The sequence below is a fragment of the Puma concolor genome, chromosome D3 (genome assembly GCF_028749965.1).
Source record: "Puma concolor isolate L17-30 chromosome D3, mPumCon1.1.hap2, whole genome shotgun sequence".
NCBI lineage: Eukaryota > Metazoa > Chordata > Mammalia > Carnivora > Felidae > Puma > Puma concolor.
The window spans coordinates 68,850,988-68,873,144 of record NC_141678.1 but is presented as its reverse complement, the minus strand read 5'-3'; the positions used below and the strand labels follow the sequence as shown (position 1 = coordinate 68,873,144).

General features: G+C 50.7%; 1 protein-coding gene across 9 annotated transcripts in view; it reads right to left on the bottom strand.

Annotated features, from left to right (window-relative positions):
* The window catches only part of CTIF (cap binding complex dependent translation initiation factor), a 297,040-nt gene that overhangs the window by 185,786 nt on the left and 89,097 nt on the right, over nucleotides 1–22,157 (bottom strand). For 8 of the 9 annotated variants that reach the window (XM_086682924.1, XM_086682923.1, XM_086682930.1 and 5 more), the window contains one exon: nucleotides 18,927–18,998. The exons of the other annotated variant lie outside the window; for it this stretch is intronic. In XM_086682924.1, the coding sequence (XP_086539050.1) occupies nucleotides 18,927–18,998 (72 nt within the window). The remainder of the gene's footprint in view (nucleotides 1–18,926; nucleotides 18,999–22,157) is intronic. 9 annotated transcript variants of the gene reach the window in all.

Here is a 22,157-nt window from a genome sequence, read left to right as displayed (position 1 = left end):
CTTTGTCCTCCAATGCCCCCTACACGATCCATCCCATTGACATACAGAAAGCACTTTATTTCACCCAGTTTCTATCGTTTGGCTTCTCTGCCCCTTGGCTGACAATCTCCCCAAGTTCTCTGACAACCTGCCTTACTCCTAATGCCCTCCATCCCTTGTTACCCCTAGTCTGCTTTCATCATCACACTCTTTAAAATCAAGATTTTCACCTCCAGGACCACTGGACATGTGCGTGCCTTATGACCCAGGACGTCACTCACAGGTATAAACACAACCAAAACGTGCACAGACGTTCACCAACAGTACGAAGCACACAGAAGTACAGAGCAGCACTACTCACAATAGATCCACACTGGAAGCCACCTAAATGCTTCCCAGCAGTTGACTAGACATGGAAATTATGGCATAGTCACATACTGGAATATCGCACAGCAGGGAGAATAAAAAATTAAAACCTACAACAGCATTAATAAGCCCCCAAAATGTAAAGAAGAACAAAAGAACCCAGATACAAAAAAAGTACCAACTCCATGATTCAATTGATATGAAGTTCAACAACAGGCCAATGAACTAATCTGTGGAGACAGAATTCAGGAAGCGGGGGTCCCAAGAGGGTCCTGGGTGGGGGGTGCTGGTAATGTTCTGTTTCTTGATCTGGGTGCTTGTGTGTTCAGCTTGTGAAAACCCACTGAACTGTATGCACGTAATATGTATACTTTTTGTCCATGTGTGTTAGGACCTCCTGGTTACATTCCTGATAGTATCCCCAGTCTTTGTTTTTAGGACTGATCTGTCCCCAGACCTACCACTTCTCAGGTCCACTAGATCCTACACTGGATGATCTTCGTTTGAGACCTTTCCACGGGCCTAGGCCTAGGCAGACACTGAAGACATAGAAGTGGAGGAGTCACAGACCCTGCCTGCAAAGAGGGGTAGGTGTGCAATGACACACATGTAATAAATAATTACAAGACAGTGCGATATGTGCATTGATTCAAGGAGCCATAACGGGACCAGAGCGCAGGCAACTTTGCTGGTGACTCCTCCTGAGCAGGGGACGCAAGGACTCATGGAAGTGAGGCAAGCAGAGAGAAAAGCAGGGAAGGGGTCATTCTGGCAAAGGGGACAGCACGAGGGAAAGGCAGGACCCAACAGGGCGTTATGGGGAACTTCAGGGCCTCTGGCTTTGCACAGGGGGCACAGCAGCCCAGAGAGTGTCTAGGATCACCCACACTGTCCTGGCCAGGGCCTACTAGGGGCCCCACAAGTGCTCCTCGGTGCTTGTTGGGGTTGAATTGTGGCCCCCCTCCAATTCGCATGTTGAGGTCCTAATGCCCAGTACCTCAGAATGTGACTTTATTTGGGAATAGGGTGGTTGCCGATGGAGTTGGTTAAGATGAGGTCATATGGGTGGGCCCTCATCCAATATGACTGGTCCCATTATAAAAAGAGGAGATTTAGACACAGAGACAGACATGCACAGTGGGAGGATGCCATGGAAAATTGGAGTCACGCTGCCACAAGCCAGGGAACCACTGCGGGCTGGGAGACAGGCCTGGAACAGATCCTTCCTTGGTGACTTCACAGAGATCATGGCTCTCCCCACACCCTCACTTCAGACTTCTGGACTCCAGCACTATAGGACTGATAATACCTTTCACTAGGTTGAGCCAGTTTGGGGGTCAGAAGTATGGAATCAAGGAGACCTAGCAAACTAATATGGCAATCGACCATCCACCCCTCTAAAAACTCCCTTTCTGAGGGTGGTCAGTCACGTCCCTTCCTCCCGCAGTCAGCAGATGCCCCCCGCACCAACCCCAGGACCTTCTCACGTCCTCACAGCCACACTAACCACCTGAGGGGGTAGGGTCTCCTGCATCCTGCAAACAGAGCAGTCCACGCCGGCTCAGGCCAGTCTCTGACCTCCCAGCATCCACATCCCCAGGAACCAGCCCGTGAAAAGTCCCATCTTCTATCCTCCCTGGTGGCGATTCCCCTGCAGACCATAGCCAACATCACCCCAGAGGCTGCTGGACAAAGCCCCAGTGGACTAGAAAGGAACCCGAACCAGGCTCAATGACTCCACCTTTGCCTCTCCCAGCAGAGACACCAGCACCTTGACAAAGAAGCCCCATGATTTCGGGGTTTGGTTTTGTCTTTGATTTTCCTCGTCTTCCAGTTGGTCAGAGTCGGTAAGCACGCTCTCCTCCCTGCCTGCCTCGTACTCAGCATGCCTGACTCACCAGCCTCTTCCGTGGAAACCAACCTAGTTTCCAGGGAGAGAGCAGTTTGCGGGTACATTCCAGCTTTTAATCAATCTGAAGGCAAGGAGCACCCAGTGGAGGGGCCCAAGCGCTTGGACCTTCATAGACACCAGGCAGGAGACAAAGAGGGGGTGTGGGGAAAAGAGAGAGCAGTAAATGGGGGGGCTGAGGGGACACACGGGAGGATGCATGACCTCAGACCTCATCAATAAAAGGAGGACTGGCCCTGCCTGTGGCACCACCAGCCAGAAGCCCCAGGTTCTAAGTGACAAAACTTTCTGCTCCCACCATGCCCTGAGAGGCCCCACAATCCTCTCTTGTGAGTCAACCGCGTCATACGTAACCTCTCCATATGGTGCCACACGGTGGCTCTGTGCACCTCGGTGCTTCCTACCCACACCTGTCCAGTCCTGCATTCCCACAATCCCTTTCATTATTGACAGTGACCTATCAACCCCATCTTGCTCCTCTCCTGCTCACGTGACCACCTGGGAGGCTCACGTGACCGCCCAAACTGCAGTAACCTTGCTCTGCCCTAAACTAACCATCCATGCAGGTGGAGTGAGGCAGCTCTCATTCCATCTGCATATAGTGACCTTTCTCCTGCACTGGATCAGGGATAGCCACCTCTCTGGGTCCCCCAGAGCTCTTCGCCCGGTGCCTAAGAAACGTCTACGGGACTGACGTTTGCTTCAATCAACTTTCACTATCTTCCTCTTGCCATTTGTGACCTCAGTGAAGTCTGGGCTTGAGATTCTTTGTATTTAAATAAAGAGCGCTCAGAGTGTGACAAGATTGGTTCCTTCTGACCAGCAAGGCACGGACGGACACTGCCACCACGCCCTCTCCCTCCAGTGGCAGACATCCCTAATCAAATATGGCGTGATTTACAGTCCTCAAATCAGGTGACCCCTAATGTTCCAGGACCACCCCTCCCTCCCTCCCCGAGTTGCCTCATCACCCTCCCAATCCCAACTCCTGGTGTCTGGCTGGCTTCCAATTCAGCAGCCCTGGAGGAGGTGAGGGCACCGGGCAAGGTTGAAGACCGCTCCCCCCCCCCCCCCCGGGGCCGCTGAGCTGGGGGAGCCCAGGCCAAGATGCCTATCTGTGCTGAATCAGAACAGGAAGGTAACCCCATGAACAGGTAAGAGGGCAAGTCTGGAGAAGTTCACAATGAGAGTCTCGGTCACAGGGGACGACCTACTTATCTCTGATCTATGTGACACAGTAGCTGTGGCATATTACACGACTCTGGATGTTTCCTCAGAGCTCGTTGCAACAGAATGTGACGGGCATATAATCACGGCATGCAACCGGTTCTCAACAGGGGCTGGGGAAATTGCCTGGCAGTTGGAGGCAAAATCAATCTCCATCAAATCTTGGCCCACAGAGGGAAGATCCCGCCTGCTGAGGCTTCCTTTGCTTCCCTGTCAATGCCTAGGTGGTGGCCCAGGCAGTGCCTGGAGGGGTCAGACTGAAGGCAACGGCAAAGCTGGACCACCAGGAACCAAGAGCTTCACGCTCCCGTCCCCTGCGCCCCAGCCCTGGGCTGGCAGCCTTCAAGCTGACCATGAGGTCACCTTGCCATGGGGCTTCAGATCCTGCCAAAGCCTTTAGGGTGTCTGGATATTCCCGTTTCTTGAGTTCTGGGCACCAGTCCTCAAACCTTGCAACTCCCAGCACACGTGTGTGCATACGGGCCACCTGTTCCACAAACTCTCCTATTATTACAGAGAAGTCACAGAGGGGCAGGGGTTTGCAGACAGACAGACCCACAGACAGGCAGACTGCAGTCTGACTTCTGGAACCTCCCACCTGGAGCCAGACCCACCCCACCGTCCAAACCACCCCCACCCCTTACTCACACTGAGCTGCATGAGAGGCAAGGACAAGCAGAGGACAGAGCAGAGGGTGACCAGCGCTTGGCTTGTCCCCAGGTACTCCCTGCTCTCCCAAGCCCCAGGCTGCAGCCGACTACTGCAGGGACCTTGGCTTCCCTGGCACACTAGTAACGCACAGTGTTAGTGTGAAGGGCTCTGAGGTCACGCCAAGCTACCCAAGATAGGGGCTTATATTCCTCTTTGGACCACTGTACCCTTCCTAGACTCACAGAAAACAAATGTCCTCCCCAACCCCAGTCTTTGTTTCTGATAGGCTCCAGCTCAAGACCCCTCCTCTCCGTGGCCGAGCATTTCCTCGGCTGATGCTAGTGCCCCAGGAACCCACAGCACGTCCAGCGCTTCCCGACTCTTCGACTGCTGTGCTTCCCAGTGGTGTTCTAGAAACACTAATCCACTGGCTCTTAAATGTCAATGTGCATCAGAATCACGCGGGAGAGGAGCATTGCCAGGTTAAATTTAGTGCAGCTGGGGTGGTCCATGGAACACACTTCTAGAAACTGGATGTTCAAAGGGTTTTGTGGGGAAGAAAAGTTCAAAAAGGCTCCCTTGTCAAATGTTTGGGACGCATTGAGTTAAAAGATTGCTGTTGTTGTTGTTGTTGTTGTTGTTGTTGTTGCTGTTTTTAATGTTTACTTATTTTGAGAGAGAGAGAGAGAGGGAGAGGGAGAGGGGCAGAGAGAGGGGGAGAGAGAGAATCCCAAGCAGGCTCCGTGCTGTCAGCACAGAGCCTGACATGGGGTTCAAGCCCACAACCGTGAGATCATGACCTGAGCCGAAATCAAGAGTGGGATGCTTAACGGACTGAGCCACCCAGGTGCCCCAAAAGACTGTGAAATGAATTACTTTACTGCCAAACTTCCTGGTGCCTTTATTGGTCTTAGATGGGTGTTGACTCTTCAAGTATTTCCCAAACTCCTTTGGCCAGAAAGCCACCCCATCCTTCCTCTTTATTCCACAGAGGACTAGGGTTCCACAGAACCTACTTTGGGAAATGGTCTTCTAACACTCTTCCTCAATTATGCTGCATCCCCTCAATGAGGAACCCTGGTTTCACTTTTTGTTGTATCCTTCTACTCACTCACTTCTCACCGTAGCCCTGGGACCCAGCATCTTTCATTAAATATTTTTCGGCAAGGATTCAGGTATCTAGGCACTGAGAGCCCACCACAGAACTGCACTGGCTTCTTCAAGAGCATCCTCTGCTGTGCAATTCCTGTGTCTAGAGCTCTTCTCTGAGCCCCCTCCCCTCCCCAGCCCTGAGGTCACCCGGGCCCTGCCCCCCAGGTTGCTGCAAGGCCAAGGTTCTGAGAAGCCTAATCAGAAGCAACCACCCTTTTCAGTGGATCGTTTTTAGCACTTAAACGCTGCCGAGTCCTTCACAACAGGCCCTTTTCCTGGCAATTAGGGGGCCTCATGCCAGTGTGAGCCGTGCTGTTCTCAGAACAGATCACAAAGGGATAATGAGCGCTTTAAACCATGTGGAAGGAGAAATGGAAACAGCCCGCCTACGGGCGGGGAGACTGGAGCCACCTGAGAGCCTGGCCGGTGCACAGCTACCCCCAGCTCAGGGGGAGTCCGGACTCCAGCAACGACAACAGCCAACTTTCGCTGACGTAGCACTCACTGAACGGCGGGCACCCTCTGAGCACTTCACTTTGGTCACAACCCTAGGAAGCCCCACTCCACTGATGAGAAAACGGAGGTTCGGAGAACTTGCCTGTGTTCGGAGAGCTTGTGCCCAGGATGGGAATGTATACAACAGTGTGGCCCAGAGTTGATGCTCTTACCTGTTGCACCGTGTGGTTATATTATTCAGATAAACTGTGGCCTCACTGCAGACTGCTATAATGCAGTCAGGTATCCATCCCGTCCAGACATTTGGGTTCTCTGAGTCCACCTCTGCCTACGTTTGGGAAGACAGTGCTGGTGGAGGGAGCAAATCGCCTGCAGTGAAGGTAAGAGGGAGTCTGGGGGTGGGAGATGGAATGTATAAAGAAGCGGGGTGGGGGAGGCTCTGGACCTGAGTGAATGAAACAAGGTAGGAGTGGATCACTGTACAGTAGAGAAACATGCTAAGTCAGGAGCAGTGAGAAAATAAACCCTCCTCTGTGCTGCTGGGTTCGCTTTACTAGTACACAACTGTGGAGTGATTTACATGCCTGTGTGTGGGTAGGTATGTGTCGACAACTCCAGGCTACAAGGGTTTAGAAACTAAGGGGAACTTGACTGTCTAGGACAGCGCACAGGAGGAGGACCGCTTCCATTATCGGGAGGGTCACAGGTGAAGTTCCATCTAGAGGAAGCTGGGGCATGTCAGTCTGGACTTCCCCCAGCTTGTCTGCTGTTAGTCAGCTGTGCCAGGGGACACGGAGGCAGGGGTGGCCAGCCTTTGGTCCTGGCTTCCCACACCTGAAAGCCCAGTATGGGAGCAGCTGCACAGAGCCTAGTGCTGGACACCAGGCAGAAAAGGGCAGTACAGCCCCTGCTCCCCAGATGGCTCACGGTCCCAGGACATCTCCCTGCCTGGTGCAGAATGTTCTTCCACAGATTCTGTCCATCATGAGGGCCAAGAGCAAGGCTGACCCTAACATGGATTGTCTCACTTCATGGACACAAGTTCCTGGCATAGCTGATGGGGAGGGCCATCCTTTAGACATAGACAAAATTTCTCTCCTTCCTCTCCAAGGACCCCACCGCAACTCCCCTGCCTCACCCTGATCTATCACCCACAGAAGTGGACTAGTCCTGAGGTGATCATCCCTGCCCTCACAGGTCTTACCATTCAACCAAGAGTCACAGAAACAAAAAGAACACTGGAAGATGGCACGTAGTCAAGCAACATGTGACAAGATGTATGCCACCCCTGTTGCTGGCTTTGGACGAGACAGCAGAGGGGCTCTGAGACTCTGGGAAAACTTCCTGAGAGTACCAACATGGTTTGGACTAAGAGTGGGTAAAACAGGACTCCAGGCCTGCAAGCTGCTTACTGGAGGGCTCAGGAGAGTCACTCAGCATCTTGCACCGATGCTGCTTTCTCTGTCCCATAAGCATTTGGACTGGACCAGTGATTCCCCAGTTGGGGTAGGGAGAGCAGGCAGAACATACGCGACACTGAGACCAAAGGCCCCAAAAGTATCTCCTGGGCCAAACAGGGGCTTCCAACAGGTTGGGTCTGAAACTCCTCTTAGGCTCAAATTAAACCAAAATTTGAGATACAGTCCTGTCCTAGTAACTGTGCATGTGTGTGAGTGTGTGTGCATGTATGTGCATGTGTGTTCAGCACCAAGGACAGCACCTCACATGCTGGTGGGAAAGACCATGATGGACCCCCCCCCCCCCAATATTTTAATGCCCTTACAACAGAAGGGTCTTTGAGGCAGGAGAAAGGCAGAGCAGAAGCCAGAAGAGAGGGCTTCCTGAGTATCACCAGAGCAGAGTTCAGGAGCCAGAAAAGGCATTCCTTTCATAATGAAACTTTCCTGTCTGCCCATTCTATCCCTTCCCTCTCTAACCTCAACTGTTTTTGTTTTTAATTTTTTAATGTTTATTTATTCTTGAGAGAGACAGAGACAGAGCATGAGCAGGGGAGAGGCAGAGAGAAAGAGAGGGAGACAAGAATCTGAAGCAGGCTCTAGGCTCTGAGCTGTCAGCACAGAGCCCAACTCGGGGCTTGAGCCCACAAAACTCTGAGGTCATGACCTGAGCTGAAGCCGGACACTTAACCAACTGAGCCTCCCAGGCACTCTATACCCTGACTGTCTTTGAATTAAGAACCAAAGGGAGAGGTAGGAAATAATGACCGAAGCCTGTGACCAGGTATACTTCTCCTAATCTTACCCTTTCTGCAAACTCTCTTGGCTAAGTTTGTGCTTGCAGATTTAAATGGCCATGTTATTTGAACCTGGACTGGTCAACACCACAGGCTACTTCTGGCTGCCTTCCTATTCGGCATCTGCTGAAATAATGCAGGCCCATTTAAGCGTCCCCAGTCGTCCACCCTGCATGTCCTTATGCAGAGAAAGGATCCCATCCTCCAAGACTCCTCACTAGGAGGCCTCTTGAAGCTCCCCAGTCCCCAGAGATTCTCCCTTCCTGCCAGGCTCAGACTCAGACCCACGGAAGTCCAGAGAAGAAAGGAACTGAGAGATCATCAGGTCCGGGGGTGACCTGGGGGTTCTGCAGAGGTGCTCCCAGAGCATTGAGGCAGATGGAGTAGGAGACAGCAAGTGGGTTCCTCCTTCCCTTGCCTCCCCAAGCAGTTTTGCCCCTTTTGTTTTCCATACGGGATTTCCCTGAAAGCTTCGGATAAGACAAAAGGTTCTGTTCTTTAAAAAAATTAACTTTTATTTTAGATAATTGTAGATTCACATATAGCTGTAAGAAATAACACAGAGATGCCCTGCACCCTTTACTCTGTTTCCCCCATGTGGAAACTTGTAAAAGTATAGTTCAGTATTGGCGCCTGGGTGGCTCAGTCGGTTGAGCGTCCGACTTCAGCTCGGGTCATGATCTCGCACTCCATGAGTTCAAGCCCCGCGTCAGGCTCTGCGCTGACAGCTCGGAGCCTGGAGCCTGCTTCGGATTCTGTGTCTCCCTCTATCTCTGCCCCTCCCCTGCTCATGCTCTGTCTCTCTCTGTCTCAAAGATAAATAAAAACATTAAAAAATTTTTTTAAAAAGTAAAGTTCAATATTAAGACCAGGATATTGACATTGATATGGTCAAGATGCAGAACATTTCCATCAGCACAAGGTTCCCACCTGCTGCCCTTCTGCACCACACCCATTTTCTCCTGCCCCTCCCTTCTCTACTCCCTGTAACTGCTAACCTGTTCCCCATTTCTATCATCGTGTCATTTCAAGAATGTTATATACATGGAATCATAGAATATGTAACTTTGGAGGATTGGCTTTTTTCACTCGGCATAATTCCTGGGAGATTCACCCAGGTTGCTGCATGTGCCAGTAGCGGATTCCTTTTTACTGCTGAGTGTCACAGCTTGTTTTAACTGTTTACCTGTTGAAGGACATCTGGGTGGTTTCCAGTTTGGGGCTATTATGAATAAAGCTGCTATAAACATTTGAATACAGGTTTTTGTGTGAACATAAGTTTTCCTTTCTCTGGGATAAACACCCGGAGTAAAATGACTGGATCAGATGGTACTCGCAGGTTTAGTTTTTTAAGAAACTGCCAAATTGTTTTCCAGAATGGCTGTACCACTTTGCACTCCTACTGGCTATGTGTGAATGATCCGATGTCTCTGTATCTTCACCAGCATTCGGTGTTGTCACTACATTTATTTTAATTAGCTATTTTGATAGGTGTGAAATCTCTCATTGTGGCTTTAATTTGCATTTCCCTTACAAAAAGATGTGGAACATCTCTTTGTGTGCTTCTTTGCCGCCTGTACATCCTCTCTCTTCAGGGAAAAATGTCTCTGTGTCTTTTGTCTATTTTCTAAGTGTATGGTTTTAAATGTTGAGTGTGGGGAGTTCTTTATATATTCTGAGTACTAGTCCTTTGTCAGATACATGTTTTGCAAAATTTTCTGTCATTTGTCTCTTCGTCCTCTAAACAGGGTTTTTCCTGTTTAATTTTGATAAAGTCCAATTTCTCATCTCAGTGGTGACATCTACTGATCGTCTTTTCCCATTTAGTTTGAAATATTTCTGGTTCTTAGGATGACAAATGATTTTTTTGTTGCAATGGGGACACTTTCATGTTGTGTTATGAAACTCTGAATCATATTTAAATCTTCTGTTTTTGACTGACTTTTTGTGATGCTACATTGGCAGGGAAAAGGGAGGGTATAGCCTCACAACTGCCATTGCAGGTAGAAGTCCAGGGTAGCTAGCACTTGTTGTTATGGCTCCATGGAGATGGGAATTTCAGGACTCCACAGTTCCCAGGGACCTTGCATGAAGGTGGCCTCATTACCACTGGGCAACAGTGGAAGTCCCAACTCTCTATTGAACTTACTCTGACACAACCCAGTAGGGAGGGGAGGGGTGCCTCAATACTGCTGAGTTGGGGTGAAGTCCAGTTCCCAGATGGCCTCCAATAATACCTTGGGGGTTGCAAGGACCCTTTGTATAGGCTGGCAGGGATAAAAGTTCCAGCTGCCCGCCTGGCCTTCTCTGACAACATCCCAGTTGAGGGGCGAGGGGAGGGCTCATTACAACCCAGTGAGGGTGGCAGTCTAGACTCCCACTGGGTCTTTGCTGGTGTGGGCAAGAGTGGGGCTGCACTTTGTTCTATGCTATCTGGCTGGAGTAGAGCAGTAATTTTTAAGTTTTTCTTTAAGTTTTTTAATTTATTTTTGAGTAAGAGACAGTGTGAGTGGGGGAGGGGCAGAGAGAATCCCAAGCAGGCTCTACTCACAAAACTTTGAGTTTGGGGGCCTCAAACTCACAAAACTGTGAGATCATGACCAGAGCTGAAACCAAGTGTTGGACACTCAACCAACTGAGCCACCCGGGCACCCCTAAAACTTTTCTATCTTAATAGAAAATATCTTTGCCTGGACCTTTGCTTAGAGACAACAGACTTTCATTGGTACCTTAAAAAAAGATCTGTGTCCACTGCCATTTCCTAGTTACTTCCTTCTTTTTTTTTTTTTTCAACGTTTATTTATTTTTGGGACAGAGAGAGACAGAGCATGAACGGGCGAGGGGCAGAGAGAGAGGGAGACACAGAATCGGAAACAGGCTCCAGACTCTGAGCCATCAGCCCAGAGCCCGACGCGGGGCTCGAACTCACGGACTGCGAGATCGTGACCTGGCTGAAGTCGGACGCTCAACCGACTGCGCCACCCAGGCGCCCCCCTAGTTACTTCCTTCTTCAGCCCCAAGTCTGGGATGTTAGAGGCAAAAAGGAAACTCAGGAAAGTTACCACGATGTCCTTGCTCAGGTCCCCCAAACCCTAGCTGGTCTGCCTTCTTATCTCTACCTTTCAGAATTTTCTTACGTTTGCTTCATACAGAATGTCCGGGATCTTAGTTGTACTCAGCAGGAGGAATATAGAAAAGAATATATACTCCATCTTCCCCAAAGCAGAAATCTATGTCTGTATTTTTAACAATATATTTTGATGGTCTTAAGTCTAGATCATCTCGTTTTTCAGAGGGAATCAGGCTATTGCAAGATGATGTGTCTCACCCATGACCCAATGGTAAGTCAGAGGTACGGAAGCTAGGACTCACGTCTCCTGGCTCCCGGGCCAGTGCTGTTACCATGACAGCATGGCTCCTCCTCCCTCCTGCCTGTGTATCTGTGTATGTGGCCTCCTCTGCCAGCTGCCAGCTCCCCTGTAGATATCAGCCCTCTCCTCCCTGTATTCACACACTGCTCTGGACTGTTGCTTTCGCACTAGAGAAAGTCTCGTTTCTTTAAGCAGACTCCAGGTTCTCTGAGGACAGACACTAGGCCACATGGCTCATAATGTTTACAGCAGGGGCTCCAAGAATGGCTGCTGACTGTTCTCCCTACAAGTCAACCATCGACACTGTTTTAAGTGTTATATCCTAGTTCCTCCAGATAAGCTGGAGCCAGAAGGCTCCTTGAGGACAGGGACAGGTGATATCTTCTAGAAAATAGAGGCTCATGCTGGGAGCACCAGAGTTTGCAGAATCAGATCACACCAGCAGGATCGTGTACAGTTCGGGGAGGCTCATTAGGAAGAATCATAGTTATAGTGCTCCTAGGAGAGTAACCCAGGACAGGACGGGACCTAAGAACCATCGTGTCATGTCCCAGACATCTCAGCACTGCGGGGTAAGTGCCTGCTTTCTCTCTAACCTCTATGTACGTAGAGACTGAGCCCATCACTTCATCACTCTGCTTCCTGCCTCCCAGCCTCCCAGCAAGCTGCCAGGCACACAGGCAGCCCTCAGAGATGATGTGTAGACTGGATCAATGCATGAAAGACCTGATAAATAAACAGAGGGATGAAGCAACTAAACCATGACAAAGGAAACAGCTGCAGGAACTAATGTATTTAGCTTAAAAAGCAGACTGGCCATGCTGGACTGCTGCGGGAGAAACGAAACAGCCATGGGCAAAGGGAGTAAAACTAAAACCATCAGCTGGGGTTATGAGAGGTGGTTTGGAGCTGAACCAAAGAAAGACACTGTAGGGGCACCTGGCTGGCTCAGCTGGTTAAGCATCTGGCTCTGATTTTGGCTCAGATCATGATCTCACACTTCGTGAGATTGAGCCCTGAATTGGGCTCTGCGCTGACTATGAGAAGCCTGCTTGGGATTCTCTCTCTCTCTGTCTCTCTCTCTGCCCCTCCATCATTACCATATGCATGCTCTCTCTCTTTCTGTCTCAAAAAATAAACATTAAAAAAAAAAAAAAGAGGAAGACTGTACTCAATGGAGCTGCCTCACGACATTCTGAGACGCCTTTTGAAGCAGCGAGCTCCCCATTTCAGGAAATGTCCAGCAGCTCAACAGCCACAGGAGGGGGTTCCTGCACTGCAAGGTGGGAGGGTGGATCAGAAGACCTCTGAGGTCCTTGTCATCCTGAGAGCACGTGATGTCTTTAGGGTTCCCAGGAGACCTGCTTAGCTCTGGATTTGATGTGGTTGGAAGAGGTCAGCCCCAGCTCCTGGTGAGCTTCTACTAGAGGTGGGGCATGTGATAATCACTCGAGCCAGTCACCAAACAGCTCTGGTTCCCATCATTCTGGTTCATAGTGGGATGATACTTTTTACGGTGCTTATGGTTGGGTAGGGCCACGTGACCAGTTCTGGGCAACAAGCGAGGAGGGGAAGTGATGTGTATTATATCTAGGTCGGAGTGTTGACTCGGCAATGCAAGACCCTCTGGTGGTCCTTTTCCCTCTGTCATGGTGACTGGTGAAAATGGCAACTGGTCCATCAAGCTGGGTCCTGAATGGGTTGTTTAAAGTTACTGAGACTCAAAGTTGTTTGTTACTGCAGCATTACTTAGGCTATCCTGACTGATGTGAAGGGACAGACTTTACCTGTATGGAATGGAGAGAAAATGGAAGATATAGAAGGTACACAAGCAGGGGAAGGGGTGGAGAGCAGTTCCAGCATCTCAGCTGAGCACACAGACACCTCCACATCCACCGTCCTCCTTCCTACCACTCCTGTAACACCCAACACAAACTGCCCACTCAAGGTGTACTCTCTGCTGCTGCCCTAACGTCCCAACGTTACACCTAACTTCAAGCCTTGTGAACGCCCTTTCTTCTCTCTCCCCCCTCTTTTCTCTGGTCAAACACCCTAACCATTCCTGAAGGCACAGATCAGGTCTCATGTCCTGCAAAGCATCTCTCTACTTACAGAGACCAGAAGGACCACTCTTGGGAATGACTGCAGAACCTGTGGTCAGGACGTGTCTTTGAGGGACTTCACTGGGTGCCTTCAGCCAGCCCTTTCCATGTGAACTGGCCTCTACTGTATAGACAGGCAGTGAGCCCAAAGGCTCCAGCTTATATGTGTCTGCCAAGATCCCAGCAGATACTCAAGAAATACTAACTAAATAGAGAGCAGTGCCATGAACACATTTCTCAAATATCCACAGAAGCTGAGTAAAAATCTAGGCACTTCTACTAAGATATCATTTGTGCTCATGAGTTTAGTTGGCACTGGACCAAATACTATAATTACTGGAGGGCAGCAAGATAACTGGCAGAAAACTCCTCCCCTTTCCCGTGGGTCAGAGGTAAGCTGTGTATTTGAGGCTCACCTCTGCCTACCACCGGCCATCTCTTGGATCAGAGTCAATGTTGGCCCCTAGAAGAAACCTGGCCACAGCTTGGCACAGGTATTAGGGAGAGTAAGGGGACGGTGGAGAAATCAGGAAAATCCACACTTGCTGCTGCTTTTGGCAGCTATTTGCATCCAATTGCTCATTTCTGGAGACCCAGGAACAATGAAAGAGACTTCCAGAGAGGTTCAGAGAAGTCTATCATTTTGCAGAAGGGGCACTGAAATGTGTGCTACACCTGGGTCCATATCCGGTTCTCGTGGCCCTTGGGACAAAGGCTCTTTGCACTCCTTCCTGAGGCTTCGACGTGCTACCGGGCATCATGATACCACAGGGAAAGTGCCCTTGTCTCGTCATTCCAGGGAATGTGGGATCCAGGCCAACAGCCAGGACTCAAAGACCTCACTTCTAACACACCCACACCTTTCCCAGGGCTCGGCATGAACCCGCCTGATAAGGAGGGGTGCCATGAGGATCCCAGTGAAGATTTCATCACCTTGTTCTACAGCCAACACCACGGGCCAATAAATTCCTCAGTGAGGAAGTCCTTCTCAAGGACTAATCAAAGGCTCTGCTGCTGTTGTACACATTCATTTTCTTTCCTTGGCACTTCTGTGCAGGTAGACAAGAGCTGCTAGTTCCTGACCTCATACAAACTCTCATATGCCTTTGGCTTTCTTCCCTGAATGCTAAATCCCATGCTGGTACCTTGAGACATTTTCTAAATGCACCAGGTTGCACACTGTCACATCAGCTACTTTCCTGCAAATCATCTCCACCATGATTCCCCTACTACAGTGAAAAGCTGGAAACTATTGCAACTTCCTAACTCAGTGACTAGGTGTTGGGTGAGGTCTCTTGGAAAGAGGCTGCCAGGATGCTGAATAATCCCCAATACAGCCAAATCCCAATTGCAGGCAGTTGAACAAGCCTCTTCAGGACTATCTGTAGCCCATTCTCCTCTGAGCCCCTCCCTCCCATTTCATGGGACCTAACCCACCCTAGGCTACCCCCACGTCGTGCCTCTGAAAGGGGTCAGAGAAGGCAATGGTTTTTCCCGTCTCCTCCTTGCATTAGTTGAAATAACAAAATATAATCTCAGTGCATGGCTAATCCCCAAATGGTGCCTACACCTGGGCTACACATTCAGGACACGGTTTGTGACCCGCCATCCAGAGCTTCCTGGGCAGAACACAGAATCTCAACATCCTCCTGCCGACCCCACTTTCCTGGGCCCGTGTGGCCAAGGTGGAACACCCACTCAGCCAGCCACCCCCATCTCCAAGTACCTTTAGTTTCCTCCTGAAATTCTCCCCCATGGGTGAATGTGGGGTAGCAGAACCACCCCCACTATCCCAACGACCTTAGAAACAGCAAAATTGGTGTGGCCAGAGCAATTGGCCCCACCAGGGACTGACTGCATGGACTGGGCCTGTGCCAACTCAGTGTAGTCTCAGGAGTCTTAATTGAGCTACTACTAGTAGGTGTAAAGCCCTGGGCCAGGGGTGGTCAAGGATGTAGAGGCAGCCCTAGGACGCATCTCAAGGTTGACCAGCTGCCTGAGGGGATAGGCAGATGTAGGTGGAACAGCTTGATTATAACATGAATTTGAGTGAGGGTGTCTGTGTGGATGAGAGGGGGCAGTGAGAACAGTGGGGAGGCTCATGGGGCTGGTAGGGGTTCCTAAGAGCTGGGGGCCAGTGCTTCTGCACCTGGTGGACCAGGATGAAGGGAGCTTTGAAGGATGTACCCATGCACCCATCAGAGCTGCACCCAGCAAATGCACCTTTAATGGCAGCTCCCTGGTTCCCCCTCCATCAGGGAGTTACTTTAGGACAGTGTAGCTAAGGGCTTTCCTTGTAACACAGTCACCTGGGATGCCGTCCAGCTTTGATCCCTCCACCTGAGGGCATCAGAAGATGGCTACTTCATGAGGGGAAGTCCAAGGCTCCTGGGGTCCTGGGCAGGGCTCCCACTGGCAGGAGCACGGACATGAGCCAGCATGGGCCACTGAGGACAAAGGCAATGCTCTAGAGCAGGCAGAGCAATGAGAAGGAAGGAGACTGTCCTGACACTGTTGAGCTGCCATGCCAATCCCAAATACCCACCCGGGCTGGTGGCGAGAGAGAGAGAAATTTCCACCTTGTTTACACCACGCTACTGTTTGTCCCCTAAATTAATTGAATCACTCATGTCAGTCAGGTCTTTCACCACTGAACCAAGAAGACATTATTTCAATCAGACTCGTGCCTCTCCATCTACTATGTATACAGAGCCGGAGTGCAAAATGTGGCCTTCCATCCAGAGGGTCTGGCTCAGTCCCACCTTCCCTGCTCACCCCACCTAGGTTCCTTAACTGTGACACCTGAGGTCAGGCCACCCTTTGGACACCTATGTCTCCTGCCCTGAGCATGTCTTGTCCTTTATACTATGTATCTTGTCCTTCTAACTGTATGGTAAGGCCCTTGAAGGCAGAGGCCATGCTTCAGGTGAACCCAGGGCTTAGCACCAAGCCTCTACAAACACGCCCTGGCTGATGAATCTGTAGGAAACCCCTCCACAAACACCCTTGAAGTCTTCCTTGGATCTAAGCAGCTTCACAAAGCGTGGGGTGCAGCGTCCCCAGGACTCAGGCAAAGTAGCCTTCTCTTTCACCACAGCTGATCCCGACAACCCACAAGACACACACCTGAATCCTCAGGTGGCTGAGGCCGTGGTTGTCTCAGTGCCCTGGCTGTTCTTCTGCTTCTCCCCTCCACCCTTCCTCCCTCTGAGATGATCAGATGGAGGGACACTACATGGGGGCGGTGGCAGGGCCGATGGCCCCATGACGTGCAGGAGAGCCCTCCCCAAAAGGCCTCGTCCTCTGGGCACATCAGGGAAGTGAGACAGGTTTGTATTAACCAGACCCCATCTCCACCTTCCTGGGGCTCTTCCTCCATAAGGAACCTGTGTCTCAGTTCCACCTGCCAAGAAAAAGTCTAACTGAACTTTTATGATTTCTTCTTTAAATTCTGTTGCATTTCATCTCATCTAACCCCGCCTACCCCAAGCTAACTGCTAAGCTGCTCCCCAAAGGCGGGAATGGGGGTCAGCTGGTGCTTGTGGTGCCAGGGTGCCCGGTCCCACAGGCCCCCAGCCTTGCTCCATCAGCCTGTCGTCTGGCCAACTCCCCACCCACCATCCCCCAGGGGCATGAACCTGGCCATGAAAGGACGGCACAGGATGAGGGGGGCAAGCAGGAGCACGAGCCACTCTCAGCCCCTTTGAATCCTGTTGGGAGTGACAGGGGAATAAGACCAGAGGGAATCAGTGGCAAAAGGGGGCCCACAAAAGGTGATACGGGGTGGGCGAGGGGGGGGGAGAAGAGTCTGGAAGATTCCAGAACGAGGCACCTACTGACAAAATAACAGAGAGCTAGCTTTTTGGTCTCTCATTTATCAGCTGCTTGTGTCCCCCATCCAAGAACTTCAACTGTTCCCTGGAACCCTTTATCTGGTCCTTGAGTCCCCAGATCCAAGCCCACTTCTGCCGCTGAAGAGTTAAGGGAATCTTCATGTAAGAAACCCCAGGGTAACTGGCAATTGGTGCTCCTGATGTGCCAGGCCTTAAGGGCACTTAGGCCTTAGGGATTCAGCAAGGAAAACACGGGGTCCCTGACCCAGCGCTGGCAGTCTAGTGACAAGGATAAAAGTCCTCCATGGAAGGACACCTACTACAGTAAGGCAAGGTAAATGGCCAAATGGGGGAAGGGTACAGTGAGAGACCTGGGTTCAAGTCCCGGCTTGGTCAGGTCATTATACCTCCGTGGACCTCAGTTACAAAATGGCATGGAGAAGCAGAGGACCCTCAGAGGCCATTGAGTTTCCCGATTGTTATATGAGGAAGCTGAGGATGAAAAGAATTTCTACCAAGTTTGTGGCAGAGCAAAGAGGAGAACCTGGGTCTCGTGCCTCCTCCCCTACCCACAACCCCACCCCAGGGTTCTTGTTAATGGCCTCCTAGCCAAGAATCAATGAAACACACACAAACAACTTATAGTGTGAGAAGGAAGCTATCCCCACACACCATGGTGTAAAAAGCCCTGCAACCTAAGAAAGATCGGGAACGGAGGGCACTGACCATCTTCCCTTAGGACAGAATAGAGAGGAGTTGATTTAACCAGTGCCATGGGACAGAAGTCGGACACAAACAAGTGGGTCCAGGGCAATGTGTGAATGAAGCTGCTTTGAAATTCGGAGCAAGCGAGTGCAGGAGCCCAGAAAGGCTCCCCATTTATCTGTCTGGACAGGCACAGTGTGAGGCTGGCCTGACGGTTGGGGATGGATGGTTTTTTTGGCCTCTGGACACCTAAAGGGTACACAGGACCTGGGGGTCACCAGCACTGCCACCTCGTCCTTCCAGGCCGCACAGCCCACACCTGTGTGGTTACCCCCCAGGGGATCTCACAGGCAAGCAGCAGGGAGGGAAACAGAGGGTTCCAGCCAGGTCCAGCAAGCTGGAGGGCTGGGGTGGGGGGAACGGACCAGGTGCTGACACCTTATCCCCACATTCTGCCCCTCCGGGTCCTCTGCACACCTGGAGCAGAAGTGATCTCAAGTGACCAGCACCATAACCCTAGGGGTTCCCCTGTTTGTGGGATCCATTCCCAGTGCCAATGTGTGAGTCTCCAAGTTCATTCACGCCGTTACTTATACCATTCCAAGTATCACTTATCTACTCTCCTCCCAACGGGCATGCGCTTGTTTGCAGATGTTGACGCAAACATCATCTAGTGATGAAAAAACTCTTACAAGAAAAAAAAAAAATCTTAGGAACCTATGTATTCTGAGGAGGGGGGTGCTTCGCTGTGGGCTGGCGGTTCAGGGAGAACTTTCCGGAGAGAGGACTGCACCCTCCTCTCCTGTTTCCTGCTCTCTCCACATCATCACTTCCCAGGAGAGCCATCTCAGGCCAGCCCAGGAACCCAGACAGACAAGACACATTACAATCCCCCAAAGGAGCACAGAGCATGTTCCCTACCTGCTGTGCGGGGGCTCGCCCTCGGGAGAAGGAACAGCTGCTGTCCAGCTGTTCACTGCAGTCCGCTGTCCACTGCAGGGGAGAAAGGGGTGGTCAGTGATGGCTGGACACACAGGCTCGTCCTCACCCTATCCGGGCCCTCCAGGTATGGCCCTGCTCTTCAGCAGTAGGGTCAGGATAAAATCCTGCTTGACCATTTTCAGCGGCAAATCCTTCCCCACCCGCAGGTCCACGCTGGCATCTCCAAATTCCACCTTGCGGTGACCCTCTCTGGTGTATGCTTGGGGCAGGCAAAGTTACTCCCCTTCAGCTAAACCCACCAGAGTGATCAAGACCCAGCCGCGTTCCGGGGTCAACCACGCACGACACGGGGTAACTGTGTTTTGAACAAGCAGCTCCTCATCTGACCGCCCGACCTGGCTTTAGCCATGCCAGCCGTCCACAGTGTCAACGTTAGAGCTGGAGGTGAGGCATATACGTGTGGATCTTCCCAGATACCCAGCTCCAGCCCAGTCCCAGCACTCACCCCTCAAGAGCTCAGAGACCTGGGGTGCCCCAAAGTGTGGTCTGACAACCACTTGCGTGAAATTCCCCAAAACGTGCTGCGTGGGGGTCCCTGGGCCCCGCCCTCCACCCTCTGAAGCAGTTGGGTGAGACTGACCTTCTGCATTTTAACGCCCCTGAAGTCTGAGAGTTCCTGAAACTCATGGGTCTCCCAGGCTTCATTGCGTCATCTATAAAACGGGGCCAGCAAGGCTGGGTGACTGCAGGGTTGAAAGGAAGGACTTCTATAAACTTACAAAAACACCATCTAGATACGAAGCAGTAGTAACAGTACAGCTTTTCCTCTGTAAGGTGCCATCTAGCTGGACGGTGGTGTGGTTTTTTTTTTTTTTAATTTTTTTTTAACGTTTATTTATTTTTGAGACAGAGAGAGACAAAGCATGAACGGGGGAGGGTCAGAGAGAGGGAGACACAGAATCGGAAACAGGCTCCAGGCTCCGAGCCGTCAGCCCGGAGCCCGACGCGGGGCTCAAACTCACGGACTGCGAGATCGTGACCTGAGCCGAAGTCGGCCGCTTAACCGACTGAGCCACCCAGGCGCCCCTGTATGGTGGTGTTTTTATTATTGTGCTACACAATAAAACTAGCCTCTTAGGTTAATGTTGAACATTGACCTTGACCGACACCCTGTGTGCTACATAAAAAGCAGAGGAGCCCGATATTTCTGTTTGGCACACTTGGTCAAAACTGTGAGTGTGAATGGCTCAAGGCCAGTGCGGTCACGGTTTCGTAAAACCTTAGCCGGCCGTGCCCTCCTGACTGTGGGTCAAGGGCATGGTTACAGCGCTGATGACACAGGCCGGTCCAAGTATACTCTAGGGCAGCGCTATCCAAATGAAATAATACGAGAGCTACAAACAGGAGTCTCAGACGTAATTTAAGTGATCTAGCGGCCATATTTTATTTTTTTTAATGTTTATTTATGTTGAGAGAGAGAGAGAGAGAGAGAGACTGAGTGAATGCACAAGTGGGGGAGAGGCAGAGAGGGAGAGATAGAGAGACAGTGAGAGAGACAGAGAGAGAGAGAAAGAGAGAGAGAGAGAGAGAGAGAGAGAGAGAGAGAGAGAATCCCAAGCAGGCTCCACGCTGTCAGCATGGAGCCCGATGTAGGCAGGGCTGGATCCCACCGCCATGAGATCGTGACCTGAGCCGAAATCAAGAGTGGAGTACTTAACTGACTGAGCCACCCAGGTACCCCTCACCTTTTCCTTTTTGAAATATGGCTGCTAGGGACACAGTAGCGGCTCAGTTGGTTAAGCTTCTGACTCTTGATTGGCTCAGGTCACGATCTCGAAGTCGTGCCCCATGTTGGGTTCAGTGCTGGGTATGGAACCTGCTTAAGATTCTCTGTCTCTCTCCCTGCCCCTCTGCCCTCTGTCCCTCACTTTCGCACACTTGTGCTCACGCTCTTTCTCTCTCTCTCAAAAAAAAAAAAAAAAGAAAAAGAAAGGTTAAATTAAATGTTTCATTTACCTCAATATATCCAAAATATGATCACTTCAACAGGTAATTCACATAAAACATTACTAATGAGATTTTTTTTATATTCTTCTTTCCATACCAAGTTTTTGAAACCTACTTAGAGCACACGTCAGATTGGACCAGGCCACATTTCAGGTGCTTCAGACACATGTGACTCACGGCTATCACTGGATGGCACAGCTCAAGGGAAACGGCGGGGCAGCATTCCTGAGCAAGGGCACCCTCAGGCCCACGTCTGGCTCATCTCTGCTCTGCACCACGGAGGGGCTGACCCCTGCAGACTGCAATTCCCAGGCTCCTGGGCCAGCTGGCTTCCATCTGGGGTTGGCCACTGGGAGACAGGAAACAGGGAGAAACCAAGGCGCCTCCCCCCTCTTTCTATGCCTCGGACGGCACTACCAGCAGGGACTCGGGTCTCCTTCACGGCTCCAGACCTCACCAGATAGGCCTTCTGTGCATGACCCTGACCCCTGGGCTGGCAACACCATCTCCTCCTTTTGTGACTCAGGGCTGGAGGTGGCGTTGGCTTCTTGCCATTGCTGATCTCGGGTTATTTAGCTTCTCAGCTCTTTTGTCATCTGGGTAACCAACTGCCTGGATTAAATCCTCTCTCTCTGGATACTTGCAGTCGCAAAGCATCTCCTCCCAAGATATTCATTAATTATACTGATTATTAGTGTAAGTATATTATATTTATTAATTAATTATAGGAAGGGAAATGAGGACTCCATCAGATACCACCTTAACCAAGAGATGAAGGGATAACATTGGCCATCACAAAGCACATCACCATCATGGACGCCCCAGTGTGATGTGCTGAAAAGGGCACATCACTTGTGAGCTGTTCTTGCCAAAAATGCACAACCTCAATCTCATCGGGAGGAAACATCAGGAAACCCAAATAGATGAGCTTTCTATGCAATAAGTAACCAGTACTCCTCAAGTCAAGGTCATAGAAGACGAGACCCAGGAAGTCTCATGGATTGGAGGAGAATAAGGAGACCTGACAGCTAGATGCAGATTCGGATCTTGGAACAGAAAAAGGACATTCGCGGGAAAACTGGTGAAATCTGTAATAAAATCTCATTATACCAATGTTAAGTCCTTAGTTCTCATTATGGTACTATGGTTATAAAAGGTGTTCATATTAGGGTAAGCTGGACAGGTGCATGGGAATACCCAATA